The 27370-nt window shown below is 40.5% G+C and overlaps 1 protein-coding gene across 1 annotated transcript; it reads left to right on the top strand.

Annotated features, from left to right (window-relative positions):
* Window positions 1-22403, top strand: FUCA1 (alpha-L-fucosidase 1). Its single transcript, XM_068539157.1, has 8 exons — window positions 1-466; window positions 5584-5718; window positions 12787-12924; window positions 14965-15070; window positions 18557-18757; window positions 19829-20019; window positions 21321-21420; window positions 21645-22403. The coding sequence occupies exons 1-8, from the start codon at window positions 45-47 to the stop codon at window positions 21783-21785; spliced, it is 1434 nt and encodes a 477-aa protein (XP_068395258.1). The 5' UTR covers window positions 1-44; the 3' UTR covers window positions 21786-22403.
* The last annotated feature ends 4967 nt before the right edge of the window (window positions 22404-27370 follow it).

Below are 27370 nucleotides of genomic sequence, written 5' to 3'. Positions count from 1 at the left end.
AGTGGCGGTGGGGGGGCTCCAAGACGGCTGTGCCAAATCCCGAGATGAAGTCGCGGGTGGTGGGCGCCGAGCTATTGCTGCTGCTGCTACTGCTGCAGCTGCAGCTGCATCTGCTGCTGGTGCTCGGCGCGGTGCGGGCTCCGCGCTGCACCCACCCTGCGCGCTGCACCGACCCTCCGCGCCGCTACACCGCGGACTGGCCGAGTCTGGACTCCCGGCCGCTGCCGGCCTGGTTCGACGAGGCCAAATTCGGAGTGTTTGTGCACTGGGGCGTGTTTTCGGTGCCGGCCTGGGGCAGTGAGTGGTTCTGGTGGCACTGGAAGGGCGAAAAGCTGCCACAGTACGAGAGTTTCATGAATGAGAACTACCCGCCCAATTTCACCTATGGCGACTTCGGGCCAAGATTCACTGCGCGCTTCTTCCACCCGGACAGCTGGGCCAACCTGTTCGAGGCCGCCGGGGCCAAGTGAGTGCCGCCGCGGGGGGCGGGCAGGGCCCCCCTTCCCCGGCTAGGGCCGACCCGAGCGCCAGGAGGGGGCTTAGGCAGGTGAAAACCGAGCTGGGGGGAGGCTAGGCGACTTGCCGGGTCACACAGGTGTCCGTCTGACTTCAGATACCGGGGGTACTCTGTTTTGCCTCCTGAAGGATGCAGTATTGAATATGGCACGCCTGATCCTAAAAAGGTGCGTCTGGTTGAGGATTAGAAGGAAATAAAGGTTTCCGGTTGGTGGTTGACTGCAAAGCCCTCAGTGCCTGCACCTGAATATTGAGAGGACTGAGCTAAGTGATACCTCATGTCCCTTCCGGGTCAACAAGGCAATCAGGATTCCAGGATTTTAAGCCGGTGGTATGGAGTCTGATGCAAGTTCAGCTGCGAACTTGAACAAGGCATTTTACCTCCCTACCGCCTCCTTCCATGGTTGTAGACAGGGATTGTGTTCTTCCTTTCAGCTTTAATGTGTCCCGGAGGGAAGGGAGTTCTGGTGTGCAGTGTATTTGGGCAACAATACAGATTCTCTTTCAGCTGCTCTTCTCAATGCCTTGCACGTAGAGAGTGCTCAAGAAATGTCAGAATTGTTTTGAGAACTGTTGCAACTTGCTTGTGGATGGTTCAGAGAACTGAAAGTGCAGAGCACTGGGGCTGGGAAGAGAGAGGCAAGGACTCACAAGGCTGTTGAAGGCTGGGGCTAGTCCTGAAGGAATCATCCTTGAAGACAGGATGTTGCAGGTATTAAGTCAAGGAATGGTGACCCTGAGGCTGCTGGGCGGGAAGTGGGTTGGAGGAGAGTAAGAATGAAGGCAGGTAGGTTTCCCGGCTCCTGGCTTAGGGCAGTCTTCCACCCTTACTTTGTCTCCTCACCCATCTTCCGGGTTTTAGTTTCTCTTGGACTTTAAGTTCTCTTGTACTAAATAGAAATTACAACTGATATTTAGTGTTTGCAATTAAGTGTGTGGGAATATTAAGCCTTGAATAAACAAAGGAGGAGTTCACTATCTTCCAGAAGCCTTAGAAATCCATAATTTTCAAATGAAGAAGTTAAAATCTGGGAGACATACTTTGTCCAGGACAAGATGCCCTTGCTATGGACAAGATGACTGGCCCAGACAGAAGAAGGGAACTAATGTCCTAGACTCCAAATCCCGTGACTCTAAGGTGAAGGTTCTTTCCACCACACCAGGGGTCTGCAACCATGGCCAGAGGGATTGGTCCTCTGCCTATTTTGGTAAGCTTCTTGAGATGAGAAGGATTTTTACATTTTAAGAGGTTGCTTTAAAAAAGTAGAAGAAGAATATGCCACAGAGAGGACTTTGATCCACAGAGCCTGAAATACTGTCTAGACCTTAAAGTCTTGAGCTCTCCACATCGGCCAGTGATTAAATTGTCACATGTGAGCACCAGCTATTTTTCTGCCATAAAAGTAAATGAAATGGTGAGTGATTTGGTTGTTATTTCAACACTTGCCTTTTCTCCCCTTTTCTTTTGGCCTTTTGTCACCTCTGTGAATGAGAGGCAATTCATATGGGCTTGGTAAAACAGCTTACTTTGTTATCATCCGCTATTTCCAGTAGAGATTTCTTTCTCCTTTAGGGCAGAGGGTTTTTTAAAAGAAACTAATCATCGATACACAGAAGGGTTGAAGAACTGGAAAGCCAAGGTGTACATATTTTCCCTTACCTATTCCTTCCTTCTTTCCAAGTCTCCTGCTTGTTTGGGAACTAAGGACTGTGGCTTCCCTGAGTTTGCTTTCATTCCTGGAGCAATACCCAAGGGGTGTTGTGACTGAAGCAACTCCCTGGGTGTCACTAATATAGTCACTCATACAAGTACAGTTGACCCTTGAGCAACATGGGTTTAAACTGCATGGATCCACTTATATGCGGATTTTTTCCAATAAATATACTGGAAAAATTTTTGGAGATTTGCGACAATTTGAAAAACTCACAGAAATATCGAAAATTAAGAAAAAGTTAGGTATGTCACAAATGCATAAAATATATAGACACTAGTCTATTTTATCATTTACTACCATAAAATATATACAAATCTATTGTAAAAAGTTAAAATTTATCAAAAGTTACACACACACTTTCAGACCGTACATGGTGCCACTCACAGAAATGTAAAGAAACGTAAAGATGCAGTATTAAATCATATTGACATTTTACGCCACAACTACTGAGCCCGTGTGCTACAACTACTGAAGCCCGCGCACCTGGAGCCCGTGCTCTACAACAAGAGAAGCCACCGCGATGAGAAGCCTGTGCGCCACAACGAAGAGTAGCCCCCGCTCGCCGCGACTAGAGAAAGCCTGCGCGCAGCAACAAAGACCCAATGCAGCCAAAAAAAAAAAAAAAAAAAAAGGTGCGGGGTGAAGGGTTTCAAGATTTGGATCTTGGAGAAATTCAGGAACTAATTAACATCACACCTGAGGAATTAACAGAGGACAGCTTGATGGAGATGAGTGCTTCTGAACAAGTGCAGAGGAAGGAGATGTAGAAGAAGCAGTGCCGGAAGACAGATTGACGTTAGACAATCTGGCAGAAGGATTCTGATTACTCAAGACAGCTTTTGACTTCTTTTACCACATGGACCCTTCTATGATATGAGCACTGAAACTAAAGCAAACAGTGAGGACTTCCCTGGTGGTCCCGTGGTTAAGACTCCGCACTTCCAGTGCAGGGAGCACAGGTTTGATCCCTGGTCTGAGAACTAAGATCCCACATGTCAAGCAGTGCAGCCAAAAAATAAAAACAGACAAACAAACAAAGCAAATAGTGGAAGAAGGATTGGTATCATGTAGAAGCATTTTTAGAGAAATGTAAAAGCAGAAAAGGCAGACAGAAATTGCGATGTATTTGCATAATGTTACACTGAATGCCTGCCTCTCCTGCCTCCCTGTCCACCTCTTCTGCCTCTGCCACCCCGAGACAGCAAGACCCACCCCTCCTCTTCCTCTTCTTCTTCAACCTACTCACCATGAAGACCTTTATGATGATCCACTTCCACTTAATGAACAGTGAGTAATCATTATGCCATACAGTTAATAAACGTATCTGCTGTGTATGTGTGTAAGTGTCTTCATGTGAAAACCTAAGAACTGGACGGCAAGAACTGTATGAAACGTTTTTGTGTCATCATCATCGTCATCATTGCCTGAGTATTCAGCACATAGAACATCATATGCAAGATTGGTATGGAAGTGAATAGCCAATCCTTACATAAGCATAAGGTAAGTGACACAATAAAAAATTACTAATGTATCCGTTTTCTTACTGTTTTAAAACTTTGCTTTCAAAGAATTACATTACCATACAGTATGCCCTCCCCTCAACCCCCTCATAATTGGATAAACTGTGTATCAGCCTATCATCACAGGCAAGTAGTTTTTTTTTTTTAATGTGACAATGTTTCCAATACTGTGTTATGAATAGGATTATAATACCATACGCCATAAAAATTTTATAATGATTCATTCATTAGTGTATCGGCTAGGCTACCATGAAGCAACCATATTGATTACACTAGGCTACTGTAAAGCAATCATATTGCTGCTTCTTTATTGTCAATGCACGAATCGTTATACCTGCAAATAAATATGAATTTCTTTTACACATTAGCTTTTCACTTTTTTTTTTTTTTTTTTTTAAACTAGGATCAGTGAGAAGATTTTGAAATTTTATCTGGTAGACCTCCGGCTGTTTGCTGGTACTACAGCCATCTTTTTATTTTTTTTAAGTATTTTTAAAATTTATTTATTTATTTATTTATTTATGGCTGTGTTGGGTCTTCGTTTCTGTGCGAGGGCTTTCTCTAGTTGTGGCAAGCAGGGGCCACTCTTCATTGCGGTGCGCGGGCCTCTGACTATCGCAGCCTCTCTTGTTGCGGAGCACAGGCTCCAGACGCACAGGCTCAGTAATTGTGGCTCACGGGCCCAGTTGCTCCGCAGCATGTGGGATCTTCCCAGATCAGGGCTCGAACCCATGTCCCCTGCATTGGCAGGCAGACTCTCAACCATTGCGCCACCAGGGAAGCCCCAGCTTTTCACTTTTTTTTTTTTTTAAATGGAACTGTCATTTTCAGGTTATCTTTTCTTTTTTTAAAAAAATTTTTATTTATTTATTTATTTATTTATTTATGTATTTATTTATGGCTGTGTTGGGTCTTCGTTTCTGTGCGAGGGCTTTCTCTATTTGCGGCAAGTGGGGGCCACTCTTCATCGCGGTGCGCGGGCCTCTCACTATCGCGGCCCCTCTTGTTGCGGAGCACAGGCTCCAGACGCGCAGGCTCAGTAGTTGTGGAGCACGGGCCTAGTTGCTCCGCGGCATGTGGGATCTTCCCAGACCAGGGCTCGAACCCATGTCCCCTGCATTGGCAGGCAGATTCTCAACCACTGCGCCACCAGGGAAGCCCCCTTTTCACTTTTTATATCTAGTTTTAGTAATAATTATAACATCTGCAGTGTTTTCTATCATGTAAGACAATATTGATGTAGGTACTGACAGGTGGTTCATCTTGTAAACAGACAATGTAAACTTATGGTATCAATAAATACAATACAGTACTATAAATGTATTTTCTCTTATGATTTTCTTAAAAACATTTTCTTTTCTCTAGCTTACATTATTGTATTAATACAGTACATAATACATATAACCTACAAAATGGGTGGGGTTTTTTGTTTGTTTGTTTGTTTTTGTCCACGCTGCATGGCATGCAGGATCTTAGTTCCCCGACCAGGGATCGAACCTGTGCCCCCTGCACTGGAAGCGTAGAGTCTTAACCACCGGACTGCCAGGGAAGTCCCCCAAAATGGGCATTAATCAATCATTTATGTTATTGGTAAGGCTTCCAGTCAAGAGTAGGCTATTAGTAGTTAATTTTTCGGGGAGTCAAGAGTTATACATGGATTTTCTTCTGCACAGGGGGTTGACACCCTTCACCCCCACGTGTTCAAGGGTCAACCATACGTTTCCTGTAGTCAAGTTCTCCCAACCATTTTAAAAGCCTCAGGCATACCAGGTAAGTTTGTGCCGGTGGCCCACTGCCCACTTCCTTTGTTCATATGGTTTCAATGTCCACAGGTATGTAGTCCTGACAACAAAGCATCACGAAGGCTTCACAAACTGGCCAAGTCCTGTGTCTTGGAACTGGAACTCTAAGGATCTGGGGCCCCATCGTGATTTGGTTGGTGAGTTGGGAACAGCCATCCGAAATAGGTGTGTGTCCGCAGATGATTGTTCCATCATCACTTTTGATCTAGCCATCCAATGTGCCGTGCCTTCTCTACTCTTGTGTGTTTTCTAAGTTTGCATTTAACCAGTACCTTGAAGGGCTTCTGGCCTTGAATTAGCAGTGTTTGATGCTTGGCAGTTTTCATATGACCAAAGGTGACACCATCAGAGAAGTTCATAGCCCTGTCTGCTTAGGTGAAGGATACCCAGCGTAGACCCCAATGCTTCATTTGCATTCTGCAAAGGATTTTTTCTGGAAAGCCTACCAACCCCAGGCCTTTTCCAGTATCTGATGGAGGCCAGGGTTGGGCCTCTCATCTTTGTGTCCTCCTTAGCTGTCAACACAGAGCTTTGCAGGCATTCAGGGAAGGTTTAGATGAATAGTAGATCAAGAGAGAACTGAAAAGGGCAGTTAAAGCAGCAAAAAGTGAGATAAGGAGCCACCCTGTTGATTCTAATTAATATTTTCTAATATTTGCCACTTAATAAAAAGTAACTTCCCAAGATCAAAATGCTGGGAAGTGGCAGAGGTGGGATTTGAACCCAGGTATTCTGGTTTTGGATCCTATATTTCTGGGTATGTTTGCCTCTAAGGAGGAAAAGTGGTGTTTGTGTCATGCCCAATCTCAGCTGTATTGTGATTTGGCAAACTTGATGTCCTATTTAAGGGGTAGACCAGCTGCCTGTTTGTATAAGTAAAGTTTGACTGGAACACAGTTGTGCCCATTCATTTATGCATTGTCTCTGGCTGCTTTCAAGCTACAATTGCAGAGTTGGGATAGAGATCGCAAGGCCTGCAAACCCTCAAATATTATCTGGTCCATTGAGAAAGCATTTGCTGACTTATGTCACCGGTTAAATATTCAGTTTCCCAATGCTGTGCTCTGCTAATAGTCCTGCTGGAAGACTCTGAGGTGTTGATTAGATCTGGACTCTAAGATCCTTGATTTTTACCTTCTTTATATTTATTAGTCCCTGAATCACGTGATGAAATACTTAACATCAATTGTTTCTGTCTTATCTGTGCCATTGCAATGTTACATTTACTTCTTACTTGTATTATAGCGTTTCCAAAACACTCACTATTCTTAACTCAAAACAAGCTTTATTGTGTATGAAAATAGGTCACTTTAACCATAGTTCGTTTGGGGAACGTTAAGAACTATTTTTTTTTTTTTAGAATTTTATTTTTTTATATGGCAGGTTCTCATTAGTTATCCATTTTATACATATTAGTGTATATATGTCAATCCCAGTCTCCCAATTCATCACACCATCCCCCCGCCACTTTCCCCCCTTGGTGTCCATACGTTTGTTCTCTACATCTGTGTCTCTATTTCTGCCCTGCAAACCAGTTCATCTGTACCATTTTTCTAGGTTCCACATATATGCGTTAATATACGATATCTGTTTTCTCTTTCTGACATACTTCACTGTGTATGACAGTCTCTAGATCCATCCACGTCTCTACAAATGACCCAATTTCGTTCCTTTTTATGGCTGAGTAATATTCCATTGTATATATGTACCACATCTTCTTTATCCATTCGTCTGTCTATGGGCATTTAGGTTGCTTCCATGACCTGGGTATTGTAAATAGTGCTGCAATGAACATTGGGGTGCATGTGTCTTTTTGAATTATGGTTTTCTCTGGGTATATGCCCAGTAGTGGGATTGCTGGGTCATATGGTAATTCTATTTTTAGTTTTTTAAGGAACCTCCATACTGTTCTCCATAGTGGCTGTATCAATTTACATTCCCACCAAGAGTGCAAGAGGGTTCCCTTTTCTCCACACCCTCTCCAGCATTTATTGTTTCTAGATTTTTTGATGATGGCCATTCTGACTGGTGTGAGGTGATACCTCATTGTAGTTTTGATTTGCATTTCTCTAATAATTAGTGATGTTGAGCAGCTTTTCATGTGCTTCTTGGCCATTTGTATCTCTTCCTTGGAGAAATGTCTATGTAGGTCTTCTGCCCATTTTGGATTGGGTTGTTTGTTTTTTTAATATTGAGCTGCATGAGCTGTTTATATATTTTGGAGATTAATCCTTTGTCTGTTGATTCGTTTGCAAATATTTTCTCCCATTCTGAGGGTTGTCTTTTCGTCTTGTTTATGGTTTCCTTTGCTGTGCAAAAGCTTTTAAGTTTCATTAGGTCCCATTTGTTTATTTTTGTTTTTATTTCCATTACTCTAGGAGGTAGATCAAAAAAGATCTTGCTGTGATATATGTCAAAGAGTGTTCTTCCTATGTTTTCCTCTAAGAGTTTTATAGTGTCCAGTCTTACATTTAGGTCTCTAATCCATTTTGAATTTATTTTTGTGTATGGTGTTAGGGAGTGTTCTAATTTCATTCTTTTACATGTAGCTGTCCAGTTTTCCCAGCACCACTTATTGAAGAGACTGTCTTTTCTCCATTGTATAGCCTTGCCTCCTTTGTCATAGATTAGTTGACCATAGGTGTGTGGGTTTATCTCTGGGCTTTCTCTCCTGTTCCATTGATCTATATTTCTGTTATTGTGCCAGTACCATACTGTCTTGATTACTGTAGCTTTGTAGTATAGTCTGAAGTCAGGGAGTTTGATTCCTCCAGCTCCATTTTTTTCTCTCAAGACTGCTTTGGCTATTCGGGGTCTTTTGTGTCTCCATACAAATTTTAAGATTTTTTGTTCTAGTTCCGTAAAAAATGCCATTGGTAATTTGATAGGGATTGCATTGAATCTGTAGATTGCTTTGGGTAGTATAGTCATTTTCACAATATTGATTCTTCCAGTCCAAGAACATGGTATATCTCTCCATCTGTTGGTATCATCTTTAATTTCTTTCAACAGTGTCTTATAGTTTTCTGCATACAGGTCTTTTGTCTCCCTAGGTAGGTTTATTCCTAGGTATTTTATTCTTTTTGTTGCAATGGTAAATGGGAGTGTTTCCTTAATTTCTCTTTCAGATTTTTCATCATTAGTGATAGGAATGCAAGAGATTTCTGTGCATTAATTTTGTATCCTACAACTTTACCAAGTTCATTGATTAGCTCTAGTAGTTTTCTGGTGGCATCTTTAGGATTCTCTATGTATAGTATCATGTCATCTGCAAACAGTGACAGTTTTACTTCTTCTTTTCCAATTTGTATTCCTTTTATTTCTTTTTCTTCTCTGATTGCTGTGGCTAGGACTTCCAAAACTATGTTGAATAAGAGTGGCGAGAGTGGACATCCTTGTCTTGTTCCTGATCTTAGAGGAAATGCTTTCAGTTTTTCACCATTGAGAATGATGTTTGCTGTGGGTTTGTCATATATGGCCTTTATTATGTTGAGGTAGGTTCCCTCTATGCCCACATTCTTGAGAGTTTTTATCATAAATTGGTGTTGAATTTTGTCAAAAGCTTTTTCTGCATCTACTGAGATGATCATATGGTTTTTATTCTTCAGTTTGTTAATATGGTGTATCACCTTGATTGATTTGCATATATTGAAGAATGCTTGCATCCTTGGGATAAATCCCACTTGATCATGGTGTATGATCCTTTTAATGTGTTGTTGGATTCTGTTTGCTAGTATTTTGTTGAGGATTTTTGCATCTATCTTCATCAGTGATATTGGTCTGTAATTTTCTCTTTTTGTCGTATCTTTGTCTGGTTTTGGTATCAGGGTGATGGTGGCCTCAGAGAATGTGTTTGGGAGTGTTCCTTCCTCTGCAATTTTTTGGAAGAGTTTGAGAAGGATGGGTGTTAGCTCTTCTCTAAATGTTTGATAGAATTCACCTGTGAAGCCATCTGGTCCTGGACTTTTGTTTGTTGGAAGATTTTTTTTAAAAATTTATTTATTTATTTATTTATTTATTTATGGCTGTGTTGGGTCTTCGTTTCTGTGTGAGGGCTTTCTCTAGTTGTGGCAAGCGGGGGCCACTCTTCATTGCAGTGCGCGGGCCTCTCGCTATTGTGGCCTCTCTTGTTGCGGAGCACAGGCTCCCGACGCGCAGGCTCAGTAATTGTGGCTCACGGGCCCAGCTGCTCTGCAGCATGTGGGATCTTCCCAGACCAGGGCTCGAACCCGTGTCCCCTGCATTAGCAGGCAGATTCTCAACCACTACGCACCAGGGAAGCCCTGTTGGAAGATATTTAATCACAGTTTCAATTTCATTACTTGTGATGGGTCTGTTCATATTTTCTATTTCTTCCTGGTTCAGTCTTGGAAGGTTATACCTTTCTAAGAATTTGTCCATTTCTTCCAGGTTGTCCATTTTATTGGCATAGAGTTGCTTGTAGTAGTCTCTTAGGATGCTTTGTATTTCTGTGGTGTCTGTTGTAACTTCTCCTTTTTCGTTTCTAATTTTATTGATTTGAGTCCTCTCCCTCTTTTTCTTAATGAGTCTGGCTAATGGTTTATCAATTTTGTTTATCTTCTCAAAGAACCAGCTTTTAGTTTTATTGATCTTTGCTATTATTTTCTTTGTTTCTATTTCATGTATTTCTTCTCTGATCTTTATGATTTCTTTCCTTCTACTAACTCTGGGTTTTGTTTGTTCTTCTTTCTCTAGGTCCTTTAGGTGTAAGTGTAGATTGTTTATATGAGATTTTTCTTGTTTCTTGAGGTAGGCTTGTATTGCTATAAACTTCCCTCTTAGAACTGCTTTTGCTGTACCCCATAGGTTTTGGATCATCATGTTTTCATTGTTATTTGTCTCTATGTATTTTTTTATTTCCTCTTTGATTTCTTCAGTGATCTCTTGGTTATTTAGTAACGTATTGTTTAGCCTCCAGGTGTTTGTGTTTTTTACGTGTTTTTCCCTGTAATTTATTTCTAATCTCATAGCGTTCTGGTCAGAAAAGATGTTTGATATGATTTCAGTTTTCTTAAATTTACTGAGGCTTGATTTGTGACCCAAGATGTGATTTATCCTGGAGAATGTTCCGTGCGCACTTGAGAAGAAAGTGTAATATGCTGTTTTTGGATGGAATGTCCTATAAATATCAATTAAATCTGTCTGGTCTATTGTGTCATTTAAAGCTTGTGTTTCCTTATTAATTTTCTGTTTGGATGATCTGTCCATTGATGTAAGTGAGGTGTTAAAGTCCCCCACTATTATTGTGTTACTGTCGATTTCCTCTTTTAGAGCTGTTAGCAGTTGCCTTATGTATTGAGGTGCTCCTATGTTGGGTGCATATATAGTTATAATTGTTATATCTTCTCCTTGGATTGATCCCTTGATCATTATGTAGTGTCCTTCCTTGTCTCTTGTAACATTCTTTATTTTAAAGTCTATTTTATCTGATATGAGTATAGCTACTCCAGCTTTCTTTTGATTTCCATTTGCATGGAATATCTTTTTCCATCCCCTCACTTTCAGTCTGTATGTGTCCCTAGGTCTGAAGTGGGTCTCTTGTAGACAGCATATATATGGGTCTTGTTTTTGTATCCATTCAGCAAGCCTGTGTCTTTTGGTTGGAGCATTTAATCCATTCACGTTTAAGGTAATTATCGATATGTATGTATGTATTACCATTTTCTTAATTGTTTTGGGTGTGTTTTTGTAGGTCCTTTTCTTCTCTTGTGTTTCCCAGTTAGAGAAGTTCCTTTAGCATTTGTTGTAGAGCTGGTTTGGTGGTGCTGAATTCTCTCAGCTTTTGCTTGTCTGTAAAGCTTTTGATTTCTCCATAGAATCTGAATGAGATCCTTGCTGGGTAGAGTAATCTTGGTTGTAGGTTCTTCCCTTTCATCACTTTAAATATATCATGTCACTCCCTTCTGGCTTGTAGAGTTTCTACTGAGAAATCAGCTGTTAACCTTATGGGAGTTCCCTTGTATGTTATTTGTCGTTTTTCCCTTGCTGCTTTCAATAATTTTTCTTTGTCTTTAATTTTTGTCAGTTTGATTACTGTGTGTCTCCACGTGTTTCTCCTTGGGTTTATCCTGCCTGGGACTCTCTGCACTTCCTGGACTTGGGTGGCTATTTCCTTTCCCATGTTAGGGAAGTTTTCGACTATAATCTCTTGAAATATTTTCTCAGGTCCTTTCTCTCTCTCTTCTCCTTCTGGGACCCCTATAATGCGAATGTTGTTGCGTTTAATGTTGTCTCAGAGGTCTCTTAGGCTGTCTTCATTTCTTTTCATCCTCTCTTCTTTATTCTGTTCCGCGGCATTGAATTCCACCATTCTGTCTTCCAGGTCACTTATCCGTTCTTCTGCCTCAGTTATTCTGCTATTGATTCCTTCTAGTGTATTTTTCATTTCAGTTATTGTATTGTTCATCTCTGTTTATTTGTTCTTTAATTCTTCTAGGTGTTTATTCTTTAATTCTTCTAGGTCTTTTTTAAACATTTCTTGCATCTTCTCGATCTTTGCCTCCATTCTTTTTCCGAGGTCCTGAATCATCTTCACTGTCATTATTCTGAATTCTTTTTCTGGAAGGTTTCCTATCTCCACTTCATTTAGTTGTTTTTCTGGGGTTTTATCTTGTTCCTTCATCTGGTACATAGCCCTCTGCCTTTTCATCTTGTCTGTCTTTCTGTGAATGTGGTTTTTGTTCCACAGGCTGCAGGATTGTAGTTCTTCTTGCTTCTGCTCACGTTAAGAACTATTAATAAATCTTATATGAAACAATAAACCTATATTAATTAATTGAGCTACACAGAAAATGTTACTAATGATTATTTGAGTGGTAAGATTTTAGATATTTTATTCTTTATACTTGTCTCTATTTTCTAGTATCTCTTCCATATGTATTCTTACGATTGACAGAAAACATTTTTTAATAGGACTACATGTTATTGAGATAATTGACTTAAAAGACAAAAGATGGTTTAAATGACATTTGGTGTTAAGATATTTATGTATAAAAATAATTTGTTATGTGTATTATCAAAAACATAGTAAGCCCAATCATTTTGCTTAAGTGAATGATGATATAATTTAAGGAAATGGTTGTGGATCCTCCCCCTCTGCATGCCCTATGGATAAGTTTCACTGAGATGTAAAAATGCTGCAACTGATTTTTCTTAAAATAAATTATTTTTTCTTTGCTTAATGACAGTTGCTGTCCTGTTTTTCTGTTTAAGGAACATACGCTATGGACTCTATCACTCACTCTTAGAATGGTTCCATCCTCTCTACCTACGTGATAAGAAAAATGGCTTCAAAACACAGCATTTTGTCCATGCAAAAACAATGCCAGAGCTATATGACCTCGTTAGCAGGTACAAAAAAAAATTTTTTTGGCCTTATGACCTTCAGCAATGACACCTGAGCTTCTTATAGGATACTGTTAAGTTGAGGGGAAGGGGAAAAGGGGTAGGACATCAAAATAGTAAAAGTAGTGGTTGTGTTAAGACAAAATATATTTTTTCATCCTACTTTTCAGAACTTTCATAATATGGTCATATTGCCTCTATAAATTGAAACCAGCAAAACTGAGGATGGTAGTAAGTCAAAACTTCAGTTCCCTCCTTACATGCTATTTTCTTTGTCAGGACCTTGAAGAAGGGCAACATGGTCTAACGGACACTGAAGAGGATTTGGCATCTGGCAGATTTGTATTTGAATCCTGGCTCTTGTTACTTACAGGCCTTAAACAGGTCACCCTTCTGAGCCTCAGATTCTTACTCTGTGAAGTGGGGATAATAATGCCTTCTGTATAGGGCTCAGCATAGTATGTGAAAAGTATCTGTCACTATGCCTGGTACAGAATAATGGTGTTGTTTTTACCATTATTCTTAAAATGATGACTTTCACTTTGGCATTTGTCCCTAGTCTTCACCACGTTTTTTTTTTTTTTTTTTTTTTAATTTTTTTATAGACTTTTACTTTTTTTTTTTTTAAGTATTTGTTTATTTATTTATTTATGGCTGTGTTGGGTCTTCGTTTCTGTGCGAGGGCTTTCTCCAGTTGCGGCAAGTGGGGGCCGTTCTTCATCGCAGTGCGCGGGCCTCTCACCGTCGCGGCCTCTCTTGTTGCGGAGCACAGGCTCCAGACGCGCAGGCTCAGTAGTTGTGGATCACGGGCCCAGCTGCTCCGCGGCACGTGGGATCCTCCCAGACCAGGGCTCAAACCCGTGTCCCCTGCATTGGCAGGCAAACTCTCAACCACTGCGCCACCAGGGAAGCCCTTCACCACGTTTTATTCTGAGTTTACCCTTCTTGCTTCTGGGGGCTCCTAGAGGATGGTGGACCTTTAAAGATTAAGAGGCAGCCATCTCTGCCTGGACTCTCATTGTAGACCAGAAGACAAAAAAAACTCCTTGCATCCAGATGACTTCTCTAAGGAAATAGTACAGTTGTAAGAGGTCAGCACAGGCTTTAAGTCAGAAGTCCAGTTCTTTTTTCTTACTGACTGTATAGCCTTGAACAAACTACTTCATCTTCCGAGAACTCAGTTTCTTTATCTGTTTATACATCACAGGGTTGTCGTGAGAATGAATGAGGTAATGAGTATAAAGTGCCTAGTACAGTTTCTCGTACACAGTGGAACACAGACCAACAGTGCTTCTCTCACCTCTCAGACAGGCAGTCATTTTCCTGGAATCAACCTGCTGTTCTAAGTAGTTACGGAGTACAGCACAAGATTAGGCATCAGGCAGATTTGCATGTGGGTTCCAGCTCCTGTTACTTACCAGCTTTGTCACCTAAAACAAAGTACCCTACTGAGCATTAGGTTCTTGCTTTCTAAAGTGAGAACAATAATGCTTACCTTATAGTTATAAATACACACACACACTCACACCTCATAGGGCTCAGAGTACTAATATGTGAAAGATGCAACTGTGGCTCAAGTGAATTCAATAGATTTTTATAGTCAAAGTTTTGGGTAGTTGTCCCCAAAAATGCATTTGGCAGAACAGTTCAAGCTCTTAATACATCTTAAAAGCAGAAACATTAATCCTATAGTTCTGGAGCACCACTCTTTTCATTGGAATTAGTTGCTGGAAGGAAACCAGATAGTATGCACACTGATTACAACTCTACTTTTTAAGTTAAGACATTAAAAAGAAAAAGATTAGGAAATACACCAAAGTGCTGTGTATTAAACAGTGGTTGTGTTAGCTAAGGGGTTTGTGTGTGTGTCTGTGTTGTCGTTTTTGTCTCTTTAGTTTTCCACCTTCTCTGCACTGCGGTAGTTTTTTGGTACTTTCCAAATAGGAGAAAATTAATTTTTAAATATTTGTTGCAAAGATAGATCCATAAGACTTTACTATGAATGGATTCAGATAATAAACATTGTTCTCATTGCTTGTCTCTCAGGTACAAACCTGACCTGATTTGGTCTGATGGAGAGTGGGAATGTCCTGATACTTATTGGAACTCGACAAATTTTCTTGCTTGGCTCTACAATGATAGCCCAGTTAAGGTACATGATTATATGACTTATCTCTTATTTTTCTGTTTTGATAAAAGAAAATGTGAGGAACCAAGATCCGGAGTAATGACAACAGCAACAATAATAAATAGTAATATCAACGTGGGTGTGGTGGGGATCAGGGAACTTAGTGGATGTTAAAGGTTTCTCCGTTAATTCTTTTTTGGCCCCTTACTTGGAGTATAATCTTTCTTCTTCTCCTTTAATTATTGATTTTTACAAGATAGTTTTAAATCTTCTTAAATTTAAGTAGGCTAGAAATAGTATGTAGAAGTCCCAGACCACCATAGAGAAAATAAACTATTAAGTAAACAGACATTATAAATGAGAAAACCACCCCAAAAATTAATATATAAAACATGTAAAATTAAATGATAAGAATAAAATGTGAATATCTATGACTTCACCTACTCTATGTTGATTATGTAGTTTAACTCTTAAGGGGAAATTTCATTTCCCTTATATTCCAAATTCTTTTTTTTTTAATTAATTAACTTATTTTATTTTTTTGGCTGTGTTGGGTCTTCGTTGCTGCACGCCAGCTTTCTCTAATTGAGACAAGCAGGGGCTACTCTTCGTTGTGGTGCACAGGCTTCTCATTGCAGTGGCTTCTGTTGTTGCAGAGCGCAGGCTCTAGGCGCATGGGCTTCAGTAGTTGTGGCACACGGGCTCAGTAGCTGTGGCTCACGGGCTCTAGAACGCAGGCTCTGTAGTTGTGGCGCACGGGCTTAGTTGCCGTGGATGGCATGTGGAATTTTCCCGGACCAGGGCTCGAACCTGTGTCCCCTGCGTTGGCAGGTGGATTCTTTTTTTTTTTTTTTTTTTTTAATTATTTATTTATTTATTTATTTTTGGCTGTGTTGGGTCCTCGTTTCTGTGCGAGGGCTTTCTCCAGTTGCGGCGAGCGGGGGCCACCCTTCATTGCGGTGCGTGGGCCTCTCACCGTCGCAGCCTCTCAGGCAGCGGAACACAAGCTCCAGACGCGCAGGCTCAGTAGTTGTGGCTCACGGGCCTAGTTGCTCCGCGGCATGTGGGATCTTCCCAGACCAGGGCCCGAACCCGTGTCCCCTGCATTGGCAGGCAGACTCTCAACCACTGCGCCACCAGGGAAGCCCTGGCAGGCGGATTCTTAACCACTGTGCCACCAGGGGAGTCCCTCCAAATTCCTGAGGGAACTTTGCCTACCTTGTCCTCTCCCCCATAATCAACACTATTACGCTGCACAATAGCTGCCCATTTAAAGTTTGTATTTCAGTACACTTACAAAGCAGCAGACATCTTAATCTTCACTATAGAAAATTTCAGAAATTTTACATAGTCTAGATTTGTTGTGGATTTTAAAGAAAAATCTAAGTATAAGACCAGTTTGAACTGAGCTTTCTTGGTAGATTCATAAACCTCTAAGGATCTCATTGGGTAAATATTACTAAATTCAGAAAATGGGGAGAAAGAAAAAAGGAAAGATCCTATGTGACAAACTGAAGCAAATTCAGATTGGTTTTCTGGGACTTGCGAGATGTGTGGGGACCTCTAGTGGCGCAGCATTGTAGTTCTTCCCCGATGGTCCTCAGGCTGGGGTGGCTCCGTTGTGGATCCTTGGGTGGGACACCACAGACCCTATTCTACCCACTCTTGTTCTGAATGCTTTCTCACACATTGGGAAAGAGGGTTGTTTTGGAGATATACTCATGTTAGGAAAGTACTTATAGGAGAAATAGTCCCTTCTCCTTATTCTCCATTCTCTCTAGTTCCCACGTGGCTCACTCCTGAGCTCTCCGCAGGTCTTCCCTGGGAGGTCACCTTCCCCGTCACCCTATCTAAAATTGCAGCATGCCCCTGTCACACTGTATGTCTTTCTTTGCTTTATCTTTCTCTTACCACTAAGATATTGATATTGGCCTAACATATTTCAGATATCATTTACCTCATTACTATCTGTCTCCCTCACTAAAGTGTCAGCTTTGTGAGGGCAAGCGTTTGGGTCTGTTCACTGCTATGTCCCCAACCCCACGAACAGTACTTGGCCCAGTTAGGCGCATAGTAAGTATTGGTGCAATGTAAACTAAATCTGGCTCCTGGCCATTTATATTCTTTCCTGGAAGAAGCAAGAAACACTCCTGGATCGGTGTTCCCTGTTTATGTTCATCCCTAACTCTGCTGTGATGTCACATTATAATTTTCCACATATCTGTCTCCTCAGCTAGTCTCTGCTGGATTTCTGAGGGTAAGAACTGTGTTTTATTTACCCTATATAACCCAGTATGAGCCTCATAGTAGTATTTTTTTAAAAACACTTATTTATTTATTTGGCTACGTCAGGTCTTAGTTGCGGTGCGCGGGCTCAGTAGTTGTGGCACACGGGCTCTCTAGTTGTGGCGCACGAGCTCTAGGGCACACGGGCTTAGTTGCCCCACAGCATGTGGGATCTTAGTTCCCCGACCAGGGATCGAACCTGCATCCCCTGCACTGGAAGGTGGCTTGTTAACCACTGGACGGCCAGGGAAGTCCCTTATAGTAGTAGTAAACATTTACATTAAGTTATTCCATGTAAGGATTTCTCAAAGTTCAGCAAAACCTTGAGGGAAGGAAAAGAATGTCTGATTTTTTCTTACCTAAGTAAAGAAAGTCAGGGTTGTATCGTGGAAAGCATCCTGAGCTGGGTTCAAATACCTGATTCACAGGCCCAGCTTTCTGAAACTCTGCCTGGGGATGTGACCTCGGGCAAGTCTCCTCCTCTCCATTTCTCCTCTGATAGAATAAGTGGTTTACTAGACGATTTAAACAGGCCATTCCAGCTCTGACATTACACATTGCTAAGCCAGGGTTTCTCAGCCTCGGTACTATTGACACTCGGGGCTGGGTTTTTCTTTGTTGTGAGGGGACTATCCTGTATGTTGTAAGATGTTTAGAAGCATCCCTGGTCTCCACCCACTAGGTGGCAGTAGCACCATCCCCAGTTGTGACAACCAAAAGAACTGTCTCTAGATTTTGCTAAAAGTCTCGCCCAGGGCAAAATGGCCCACAGTTAAGAAACACTGCTCTCGGGCTTCCCTGGTGGCGCAGTGGTTAAGAATCCGCCTGCCAATGCAGGGGACACGGGTTCAAGCCTTGGTCCGGGAAGATCCCACATGCTGCGGAGCAGCTAAGCCTGTGCGCCACAACCACTGAGCCTGTGCTCTAGAGCCCATGAGCCACAACTACTGAGCCTGCTCACCACAGCTACTGAATCCCGCGCGCCTAGAGCCTGCGCACCACAACGAAGAGTAGCCCCCGCTCTCCGCAACTAGAGAAAGCCCACGCACAGCAATGAAGATCCAACACAGCCAAAAATAAAATAAAATTAAAAAAAAAAGAAACACTGCGCTCGACTAAGTCTGCTTCTTGCTTGCAAGTAGGCACCTAATATATCAAACTGTGTTACGTAAGGAAGCTAAATGATTTTACCCCCGATGACCCCGGTACTCCTTCCTCCTTTAGGATGTTGTTGTAGTAAATGACCGATGGGGTCAGAACTGTTCCTGTCGCCATGGAGGATACTACAACTGTCAAGATAAATTCAAGCCAGAGACCTTGCCAGATCACAAGTGGGAGATGTGCACCTCAATAGACAAGCTGTCCTGGGGCTATCGTCGCGACATGGCAATGGCTGACATCACAAGTGAATCTCGAATCATTTCGGTAAGAGCACCTGTGAGGTAGTGATTTGTTAACTACCTTCTGACTAGAGTGGTGGAAGCACTGTGGATGGAAGTGCAGGCTGATAGATCCCTTTAGGGTTATTGAACAGACTCATAAAACCTGTCCTAAGGAACTAGGTATAATTAAGATGAGTTCTGTACAGAGACGTTTTTCCCAGGATTATTTTCAGTTTGACATTTGGGTTGTTTCAGTTTCTTGCAACCATAAAGGAATAATTACGTAGATTTAGGGATTTTCCTTAACCATTAAAATGTTTCTGAATGTAATATGGATTAATGCTTCGAGGGTTGATGTAGTATCACAACTATATAGAAGTAACTGCATAGGAAAAACACCAAAAGGAAACATCAAAAGTTAATGGTGTGATGTCTTTGGGGTACTATAACAAAACCTCCTTTTTAAAATATTCTGTATGTAGCCTTAATTTTTCTGGGCTGCCTTGAAGTGCTACCGTTTGAGGTCACACTAAACACACACGCATCCCACTCCAAAAATCTTAAAGAATATGTCTCTTTACAGCATGTTTTCCTGAAGGGGCAACATACACATTTATATAGCCCACCACATACAAAGTGTCCTGAAATTCATCAGATCTTTTCTACCTCCCCAGAGTCTCCACAGCACCTGCTCTAAATCTCTCCTCTCTGATCCCTGTATTCTCTCTGGATGGCTCCATGGGATTCCTTCATGGCCAAGTGCTCTGTTTTCAGTTCCCCTGCTCACACTCTGTGCTTCTGAAACACGACCCTTCCCACTGCGTATGGCACCACAGCAGGTGCCGGTTCACGGGGAAGTGCCTGTGATTACTCCCTGGAATTCGAGTTAATATATTTCTCCACCTTGTAGCAGGATTTAAAAATTTCTCATATAAGCCTATCCTGCTTTTATAATGACAAAAATATATAGTATTTTCCAAAGGGTAAAGGATATTCACAAAACAGAGGGAGAATGTAGCCTAGATTCTTTTTCTTCCCTTCATCTGTGTGTTCTAAGCATTTCTCCAGTCTTGGCATTCAGAGCTGGGATTTTCCTTGTTTCTGTTCTCTCCAGGAACTGATTCAGACAGTAAGTTTGGGAGGCAACTATCTTCTCAACATTGGACCAACTAAAGATGGACTGATTGTTCCCATCTTCCAAGAAAGGCTTCTTGCTGTTGGGAAGTGGCTGAGCATCAATGGGGAGGCTATCTATGCCTCCAAACCATGGAGGGTACAATCTGAAAAAAACACGACCTCTGTGTGGTGAGTCTAGTCTTCTGTTACGTGCAGGAATGGGATGTGGCCCATCCTGAGCTGGCATCTCCTTGGGTCCACAATGGCACAAGCCAGGCTGGGAGTCATCTTGAGGAAATGCAGAAGCGGTCCTTTTGCTATTCAATTTGTGCCCAGGTTTATGTTTTAGGCCCCAGGGTATCTTTGACTAGTAAGGGAGGCCGAAGGCTTGGTGAAAAAAGAAAGAGCTACAAAGTATCAGTCAATTTGCTTGACAATGTTACCCCACCTCCTGAAAATACTAACAGCTGATATTTGTACAACATCCACAATATGCAGGCTTCATTCTAAATTCTTTCCCCTCATTTAATCCCCTCAACAATCCCACCAAGTTGATACTATCATTATCAGGTTACAAGCGAGAAAGCAGACTCAGGGCAGTAATATCACTTGCCTAGAATTACAGAGCTACTAAATGGAGAAGTCACGATTCATACTTGGATTGTGGATCTAGTTATTTGATCTTGCGCTTCAGTTTTTTTCAACTGCAAAATGGGGTGATGATATGTAACTTCCTAGAGTGTTTGTGAGGGTTAAATGAGATAACATATGTAAAGTATCAGCAGAGTGCCAGGCACAAACTAACTGCTCAGTGAAAGACCTCTGTAAGTGTTATACCAGAGAGCAGGGGTCTTTGGATCAGGGGAAACACATTCATCCTTCTGTTTCGGATGAGTTTCTATTTAGTGATTTTCACCCTCTTCTCTAAGCATGATGAAATCTCAGAACAACAAACTTGTCTTGGGAATTCCCTGGCGGTCCAGTGGTTAGGACTCTGCGCTTTCACTGCCATGGGCCAGGGTTCGATCCCTGGTCGGGGAACTAAGATTCCGCAAGCTGTGTTGGGTGGCCAAAAATTTAAAAATAAAAAAAAAATTTTTAATTAAAAACAAAAACCCAAATTTGTCTTCATTGCACACCTTGCCCTTGTTATATCCTTGGCTGTTTTCATATGGATTTGGAGTCAAAGAATGATTTGAATAATGAGGCAAATGGCTTCAGTGTGAGATAACTAGTATAAGAGTTAAAAATTTTTTTAAGAAAACTTAGAACCCCATCCAGAGAGAAAATGGAAGATATCACCAGAAAGAATCTTCCAGGGCTGCTTTCTTCCCACGGACCTTAATTGGTATCGAGTTATTAGTGCTTCCTCGTAGCAGTGACAGACTGAAGGTCTTGGAATTGGTAGATAATTGAAAGGGGAACATGTAAGGTCATGTGGCAGGGTAATAAGCCAGGTATCTTTGACACTGATGTTTCTTTTTTCCCAGGTATACCTCAAAAGGATCAGCTGTTTATGCCATTTTCCTGCACTGGCCAGAAGATGGAATCTTAAGCCTTAAATCCCCTATAACTACTTCGACTACAGAGGTAAAGAGCCTCAGTCAGTCTTGTCAGAGATGTAACTTTTTGTAAAGGAATTGGCAAGCCTTCTCTAATTCTTCCTTCCTTCCCCAGGTTTCTCCCGTATTTATTCCCCTTTTGGACTGTCTTCCCTGCCATGGCCCAGCATAGTTGTTTCCCACCATGTTCAGGCCACAGTCTGTGCTCATCAGTGCATTAATGTTTTTTCCATTACCTTTTGCTTTCTACAGGTAACAATGCTGGGAATCGAAAAGCATCTGAAGTGGTCCCCAAATCCAGGTAAAGGTCTCCTCGTGTACCTGCCCCAGTTACCACCCTCTGCTCTTCCGACTGAGTTTGCTTGGACTGTAAAGCTGACAGGAGTGGAGTGATCATTGGAGTTCAACAAGAAAGGGACACTGCCTGCACTTTGATTTTCCTCTTATAGTACCATCACTGTAATAAACTGCTCTTGTCTACTCACACATCTCTTTTCCAACGCATTTTAATAAAAGGAATGAATTACGTTACGCTGATGTCTCACAGGATCAAAGATCTGAGATCGATTGCTAGCATCTCTCTCTCTGATCAGCAGAAGGGATTGAACAGTTAAGCTCATCCTAACTTTGGGAATTATCTACGATGGAAACTTCACTCTATTCTGTGTTTCATAACCTGCTTGTTTACTCAAATGACTTCAGATCAAGAATAAGCCAAGTCATCCCGTTGCCTATGGGAGGAGCTGAAAAGGATTTGGCAAAATCCACCACATGCTATTTATTTAGCATCAAATGTGACCAATTACCCCCACCTACCCCCGGGAGCAGGAGATCCTGGAGGGGAAGGAAAATGCTTCCTAGTCTGCTAATAGTCAGCTTTTTAGAAGTTTCCAAACCAAACTAAGAGCTCTGAAATTCAGTCTATATACAGTGATACTATGAAGAAAATGAATGTGATTCTGCCCTGCTTTCTTGAATACAATCAAATAAATAAATTTGTACATCAAATTATTTTCTACCAAAAAGCATGTTGTAGCTTTCTTCTTCCAGTTTCTATATGGATTGCTTATAGCCTTACGTTTATGTTTTATAAAAAAGTAGAAGGGGGGTAACCTGCCAAGTCTCTTTAATGCAGAGCAAAGAAAGTAATTCCTTTGGTTCTTCTACTCCTCACTTCTAGTACCATTCTTTTGAGGTGACTATCAGTTCACCCTCTTTAATTGTTATAGATCTAATAAAGTTTTCTGTTTCTTTTTTATTTACTACATGTATTTGGAAATCCTTACCCTACATTTACAGAAAATTTGTTTTTCTCAGGCACATATGAAACATTTACAAATGTAAATACCAAAGACGCAATATCATGCAGACTATATAGTATGTCTGCAACATATTTAAAGGACCATAAGAACTTGGAGGAAAAAAACTGTCATGTTTGGAAATTTTAAAACACACGTCTAAATACTTATTGATCAAAGAAAGCACCATATGGGGAGTTAGAAAATACTTAGAATGATAATGAAAACTCTATGCATTGAAACTTGTGAAATGTAGGTTTAAAAAAAAGTCTTTAGAGAGGGTTCTGGGAAGATGGCAGAGAGGAATCACCAAGAATCTGTCTCCTCACCTAGACAACAATTGCACTGGCAGAATCTGATGTAACTGGTGTAACTATTTTAACGTAACTATTTTGAAACTCTGGAGTCTAAGGAAGGCTTGCAACTTCCAGAGGAAGACTTGGATGGTAAAATCTGGTTAATTCTGTTCAATTTCAGCTACCCATCCCTCATCCCTAGTCGTGGAGTAGGCAGCTGTGCATGTGTTCTTGGAGCAACTTAACACACAGCTTGTGAGAGCCAAGCTGGGTAAAAGGACCCTGTCCTCCAAATGTCAGGGATTTGTGCTCTGATTGCTGCTTTTGACCACAGAGTTACAGGCAGAGAGGTGGGCAAGCCACTGTTGTACCTTCCCCATTGTTGCAAGCCCCTCTTCCAACAGCTAAAGTAACTTCCAGAGGATTTAAAAGGCTGGTGCTCTTTTTCCCCCCTTTTGTATTTTCCCCCTTTTGGGAGCTAGACATTAAAGGTTAGGAAATTCAAGAACAACTGCTTATGTGGGGAATATTAGAAAGTGACCATGCATGCCCAGGGAAAGAGTCAGAAAAGGCCTGAGAAGATCTTAAGTTTACACCTCTAGCTTATCCTTGGCACAGAGACAGCCTACAACAATCAAAAAGGAAAAAAAAGCAATGAACAAAAACTACAAAAAACAGCAAACCCTGGGGAAGGGGGAGGGTCTGATTTCCAGAGTTGCCATATTATTAGATTCAAATGTCCAGTTTTCAACAACAAGAACAACAACACAATCACAAGACATACAAAGAAACATGAAAATATGGCCCATTCAAAAGAAAATAGTAAATCAACAGAAACTGTTCCTGGAAAAGAACTGATGGCAGATATACTAGACAAAAACTTTAACTGTTTTTTAAAATGTGCAAATAACTAAAGGAAGATGTGGAGAAATTCAAGAAAATGATGTATGAGTGAAATGAATATATCAATAAAGAGACAAAAAACCTAAAAATAAAAATTCTGGAGTTGAAAAGTATAATAACTGAAATGAAAATTTCACTAAAGGGATTCAAAGGCAGAGTTGAGTAGGCAGAAGAAAGAACAGTGAACTTGATGATAGGACAATGGAAATTATTGAGTCTGAGGAGCAGAAAGAAAAAAGATTGAAGAAAAGATCATATATTTGGCCATGAATTAGTCTCAGTAGATTTTTTTTAAATAGGTATTTTTCATAGTATCTTCTATGACCACAACTAGATGAAGTTAGATATCAATAACAGAGGGAAAACTGGAAAATTCACCAAATTGTGGAAATTAAACAATGCACTCTTAAACAACCAATGTATCAAAAAAGAGATCACAAGGAAAATTAGAAAATACTTAGAGATGAATGAAAACAAAAACACAACACACCAAAGCCAGCAAAAGCAGTGCTAAGGGGGAAATTTATTGGTATAAACACATCCAAAAAAAAAAGAAGGTGAAGAAGAAGAAGGGAAATTTCAAATCAACAACCTAAATCTAGAGCTTAAGGAACTAGAAAAAGAAGAACAAACTATAACTAGCAGAAGGAAGGAAACAATAAAGATTAGAGCAAGATAAACAAAATAATATAAAAACAATAGAGAAAATCAATGGAACCAAAAGTTGATTCTTAAAAAAGTCAACAAAATGGCAAGCCTGTAGATAAATGGGCTAAGAAATAAAGAGAAAAGACTCAAATTACTAAAATTAGAAATGAAGGTGGGGACATTACTACCAATTCCACAGAAATAAAAAGAATTATAAGAAAGAAATATGAACAATTGTATGCCAGCAAAAAGGATAACCTAGATGAAAGTGGACAAATTCCTAGAAACACAAAACCTACCAAGACTAAATCATGAAGAAATAGAAAAATCTGAATAGATCTATAACTAGTAAGGAGATTGAATCAGTAAAAAGAAATCCCCTGACAAAGAAAAGCCCTGGACCTGATGGCTCCTTTGGTGAATTCTACCAACATTTAAAGAGAACTAAAAAGAGCTAACACCAATTCTTCTCAAACTTTTCCCAAAAATTGAAGAGGAGGGAACACTTCTTAACTCATTCTGTACTACCCTGATACCAAAGCCAGACAAAGACACTACAAGAAAACAAAACTACAGGCCAATATCCCTTATGAACATTAGTACAAAAATCCTCAACAAAATACTATCAAACTGAATTCAACAGTATAGTAAAGGGATTATATGTCATGACCAACTGGGATTTATTCCTGGAATGCAAGTATGGTTCAACATACAGAAATCAATCAGTGTAACACACCACATTAACAGGATGAAAAAAAAAAACCACATGAGCATCTCAATTGGTGATGAACAAGCATTTGACAAAATTTAACACCTTTGCATGACAAAAACACTGAACAAACTAGGAACAGAAGAAAACTACCTACTGAATACAAGCCATATATGAAAAAACTACATCAGACATCATACTCAAGGGTGAAAGACTGAAAGCTTTTCTTCCAAGATCAAGAACAGGACAAGAATTCCCACTTTCACCATATTAAACATAGTACTTAGAGTTTTAGCCAGAGCAACTAGACAAGAAAAATAAAAGACATCCAAATTGGAAATGAATTAAAAGTATCTCTGTTTGCAGATGATATGATCTTATATATAGAAAACCCTAAAGATTCCACACAAAAAAATCTGTTAGTTACAACAGTAATCAAAACAACATGGTACTTGCATAAAGCAGACATGTAGACCAATGGAATAAAAGAGAAACCAGAAATAAATTCTCACATATATGGACAAATTATTTTTGACAAGTGTGCCAAGACCACTCAATGGGGAAAGGACAATCTTTTCAAAAAATGATGCTGGGAAAACTGGATATCCATATGCAAAGAATGAAGTTAGACCCTAACCTGACACCATACAAAAGTTAACTCAAAAATCAAATATCTACATGTAAGACCTAAAACAATACAACTCTTCAAAGAAAACATAAGACAAAACCTTCATGATATGGATTTGGCAGTGCTTTATTGGCTATGCCACCAAAGGCACAGACAACAAAAGAAAAAATAGACAAAAAGACTTCATGAAAATTTAAAAATCTTGTGCATTAAAAGGCACTCTCAAGAGAGTTTTAAAAAAAAGCAACCCCCAGAATGACAGATAATATTTGCAAATCATATATCTGATACGGGATTAATATCCAGAATACATAGTGAACTACTAAAATTCAATTAACAACAACAACAACAAAAAAGTAATTCAAAAATGGGCAAAGGGGCTTCCCTGGTGGCGCAGTGGTTGAGAATCTGCCTGCCGATGCAGGGGACATGGGTTCGCGCCCTGGTCTGAGAAGATCCCACATGCCGCGGAGCAGCTGGGCCCGTGAGCCACAACTACTGAGCCTGCGCGTCTGGAGCCTGTGCTCCGCAACAAGGGAGGCCACGATAGTGAGAGGCCCGCGCACTGCGATGAAGAGTGGCCCCTGCTTGCCACAATTGGAAAAAGCCTTCGCACAGAAACGAAGATCCAATACAGCCATAAATAAATAAATAAATAAATAATAATTAAAAAAAAAAGTCAAGCACGGATGGCTTCTTTAAAAAAAAAAAAAAATGGGCAAAGGACTTGAATAGACATTTTTCCGAAGAAGATATACAAATGACCAATAAGACATGAAAGATATTCAAAATTACTAAGCACTAGGGCAATGCAAATTAAAACCGCAGTGAGATACCACTTCATAATCATTAGGATGGCTATTATCAAAAAACAAAAGCCAGAAAATAACAAGTGTTGGCAAAAATATGGAGAAATTGGAACTGTTGTGCATTACTGGTGGGAATGTAAAATGGTGCAGCTGGTTGCAGAAAACAGTATAGCAGTTTCTGAAAAAATTAAACAGAAAACTACCACATGGTCCAGCAATTCCACTTTTTGGATATATACCCCAAAGAACTGAAAACAGAATCTCAAAGAGATTATTTGTAGACCCATGTTCATAGCAGCATTATTCACAATAGCTAAAACATGGAAGCATATATATATGTAGCTGATTCTTAAACAATATGGGTTTGAACTGTGCAAGTCCATTTATATGCAGATTTTTAAAATAAATACTACAGTACTAACCCAATCAAAAATGGGCAGAAGACCTAAGTAGACATTTCTCCAAAGAAGACATACAGATGACCAAAAGGCACATGAAAAGATGCTCATCATTGCTAATTATTAGAAAAATGCAAATCAAAACTACAATGAGGTACCACCTCACACCAGTCAGAATGGCCATCATTAAAGTCTACAAATAACAAACGCTGGAAACGGTGTGGAGAAAAAGGAACCCTCCTACAGTGTTGGTGGGAATGTAAACTGGCACAGCCACTATGGAAGACAG

This window comes from Eschrichtius robustus, chromosome 3 (genome assembly GCF_028021215.1).
Source record: "Eschrichtius robustus isolate mEscRob2 chromosome 3, mEscRob2.pri, whole genome shotgun sequence".
NCBI lineage: Eukaryota > Metazoa > Chordata > Mammalia > Artiodactyla > Eschrichtiidae > Eschrichtius > Eschrichtius robustus.
The sequence above is the reverse complement of the archived record's forward strand: the minus strand, read 5'-3'. Positions and strand labels throughout refer to the sequence as shown.

What these genes read in the sequence shown, in the direction of transcription:
- FUCA1 (XM_068539157.1), top strand. Translation starts at nt 45, where the DNA reads ATGAAGTCGCGGGTGGTGGGCGCCGAGCTATTGCTGCTGCTGCTACTG. An exon ending in TTCGAGGCCGCCGGGGCCAA is followed by an intron (nt 467 to 5,583) that starts GTGAGTGCCGCC and finishes CAATGTCCACAG; the next exon opens with GTATGTAGTCCTGACAACAA. An exon ending in TAACTACTTCGACTACAGAG is followed by an intron (nt 21,421 to 21,644) that starts GTAAAGAGCCTC and finishes TGCTTTCTACAG; the next exon opens with GTAACAATGCTGGGAATCGA.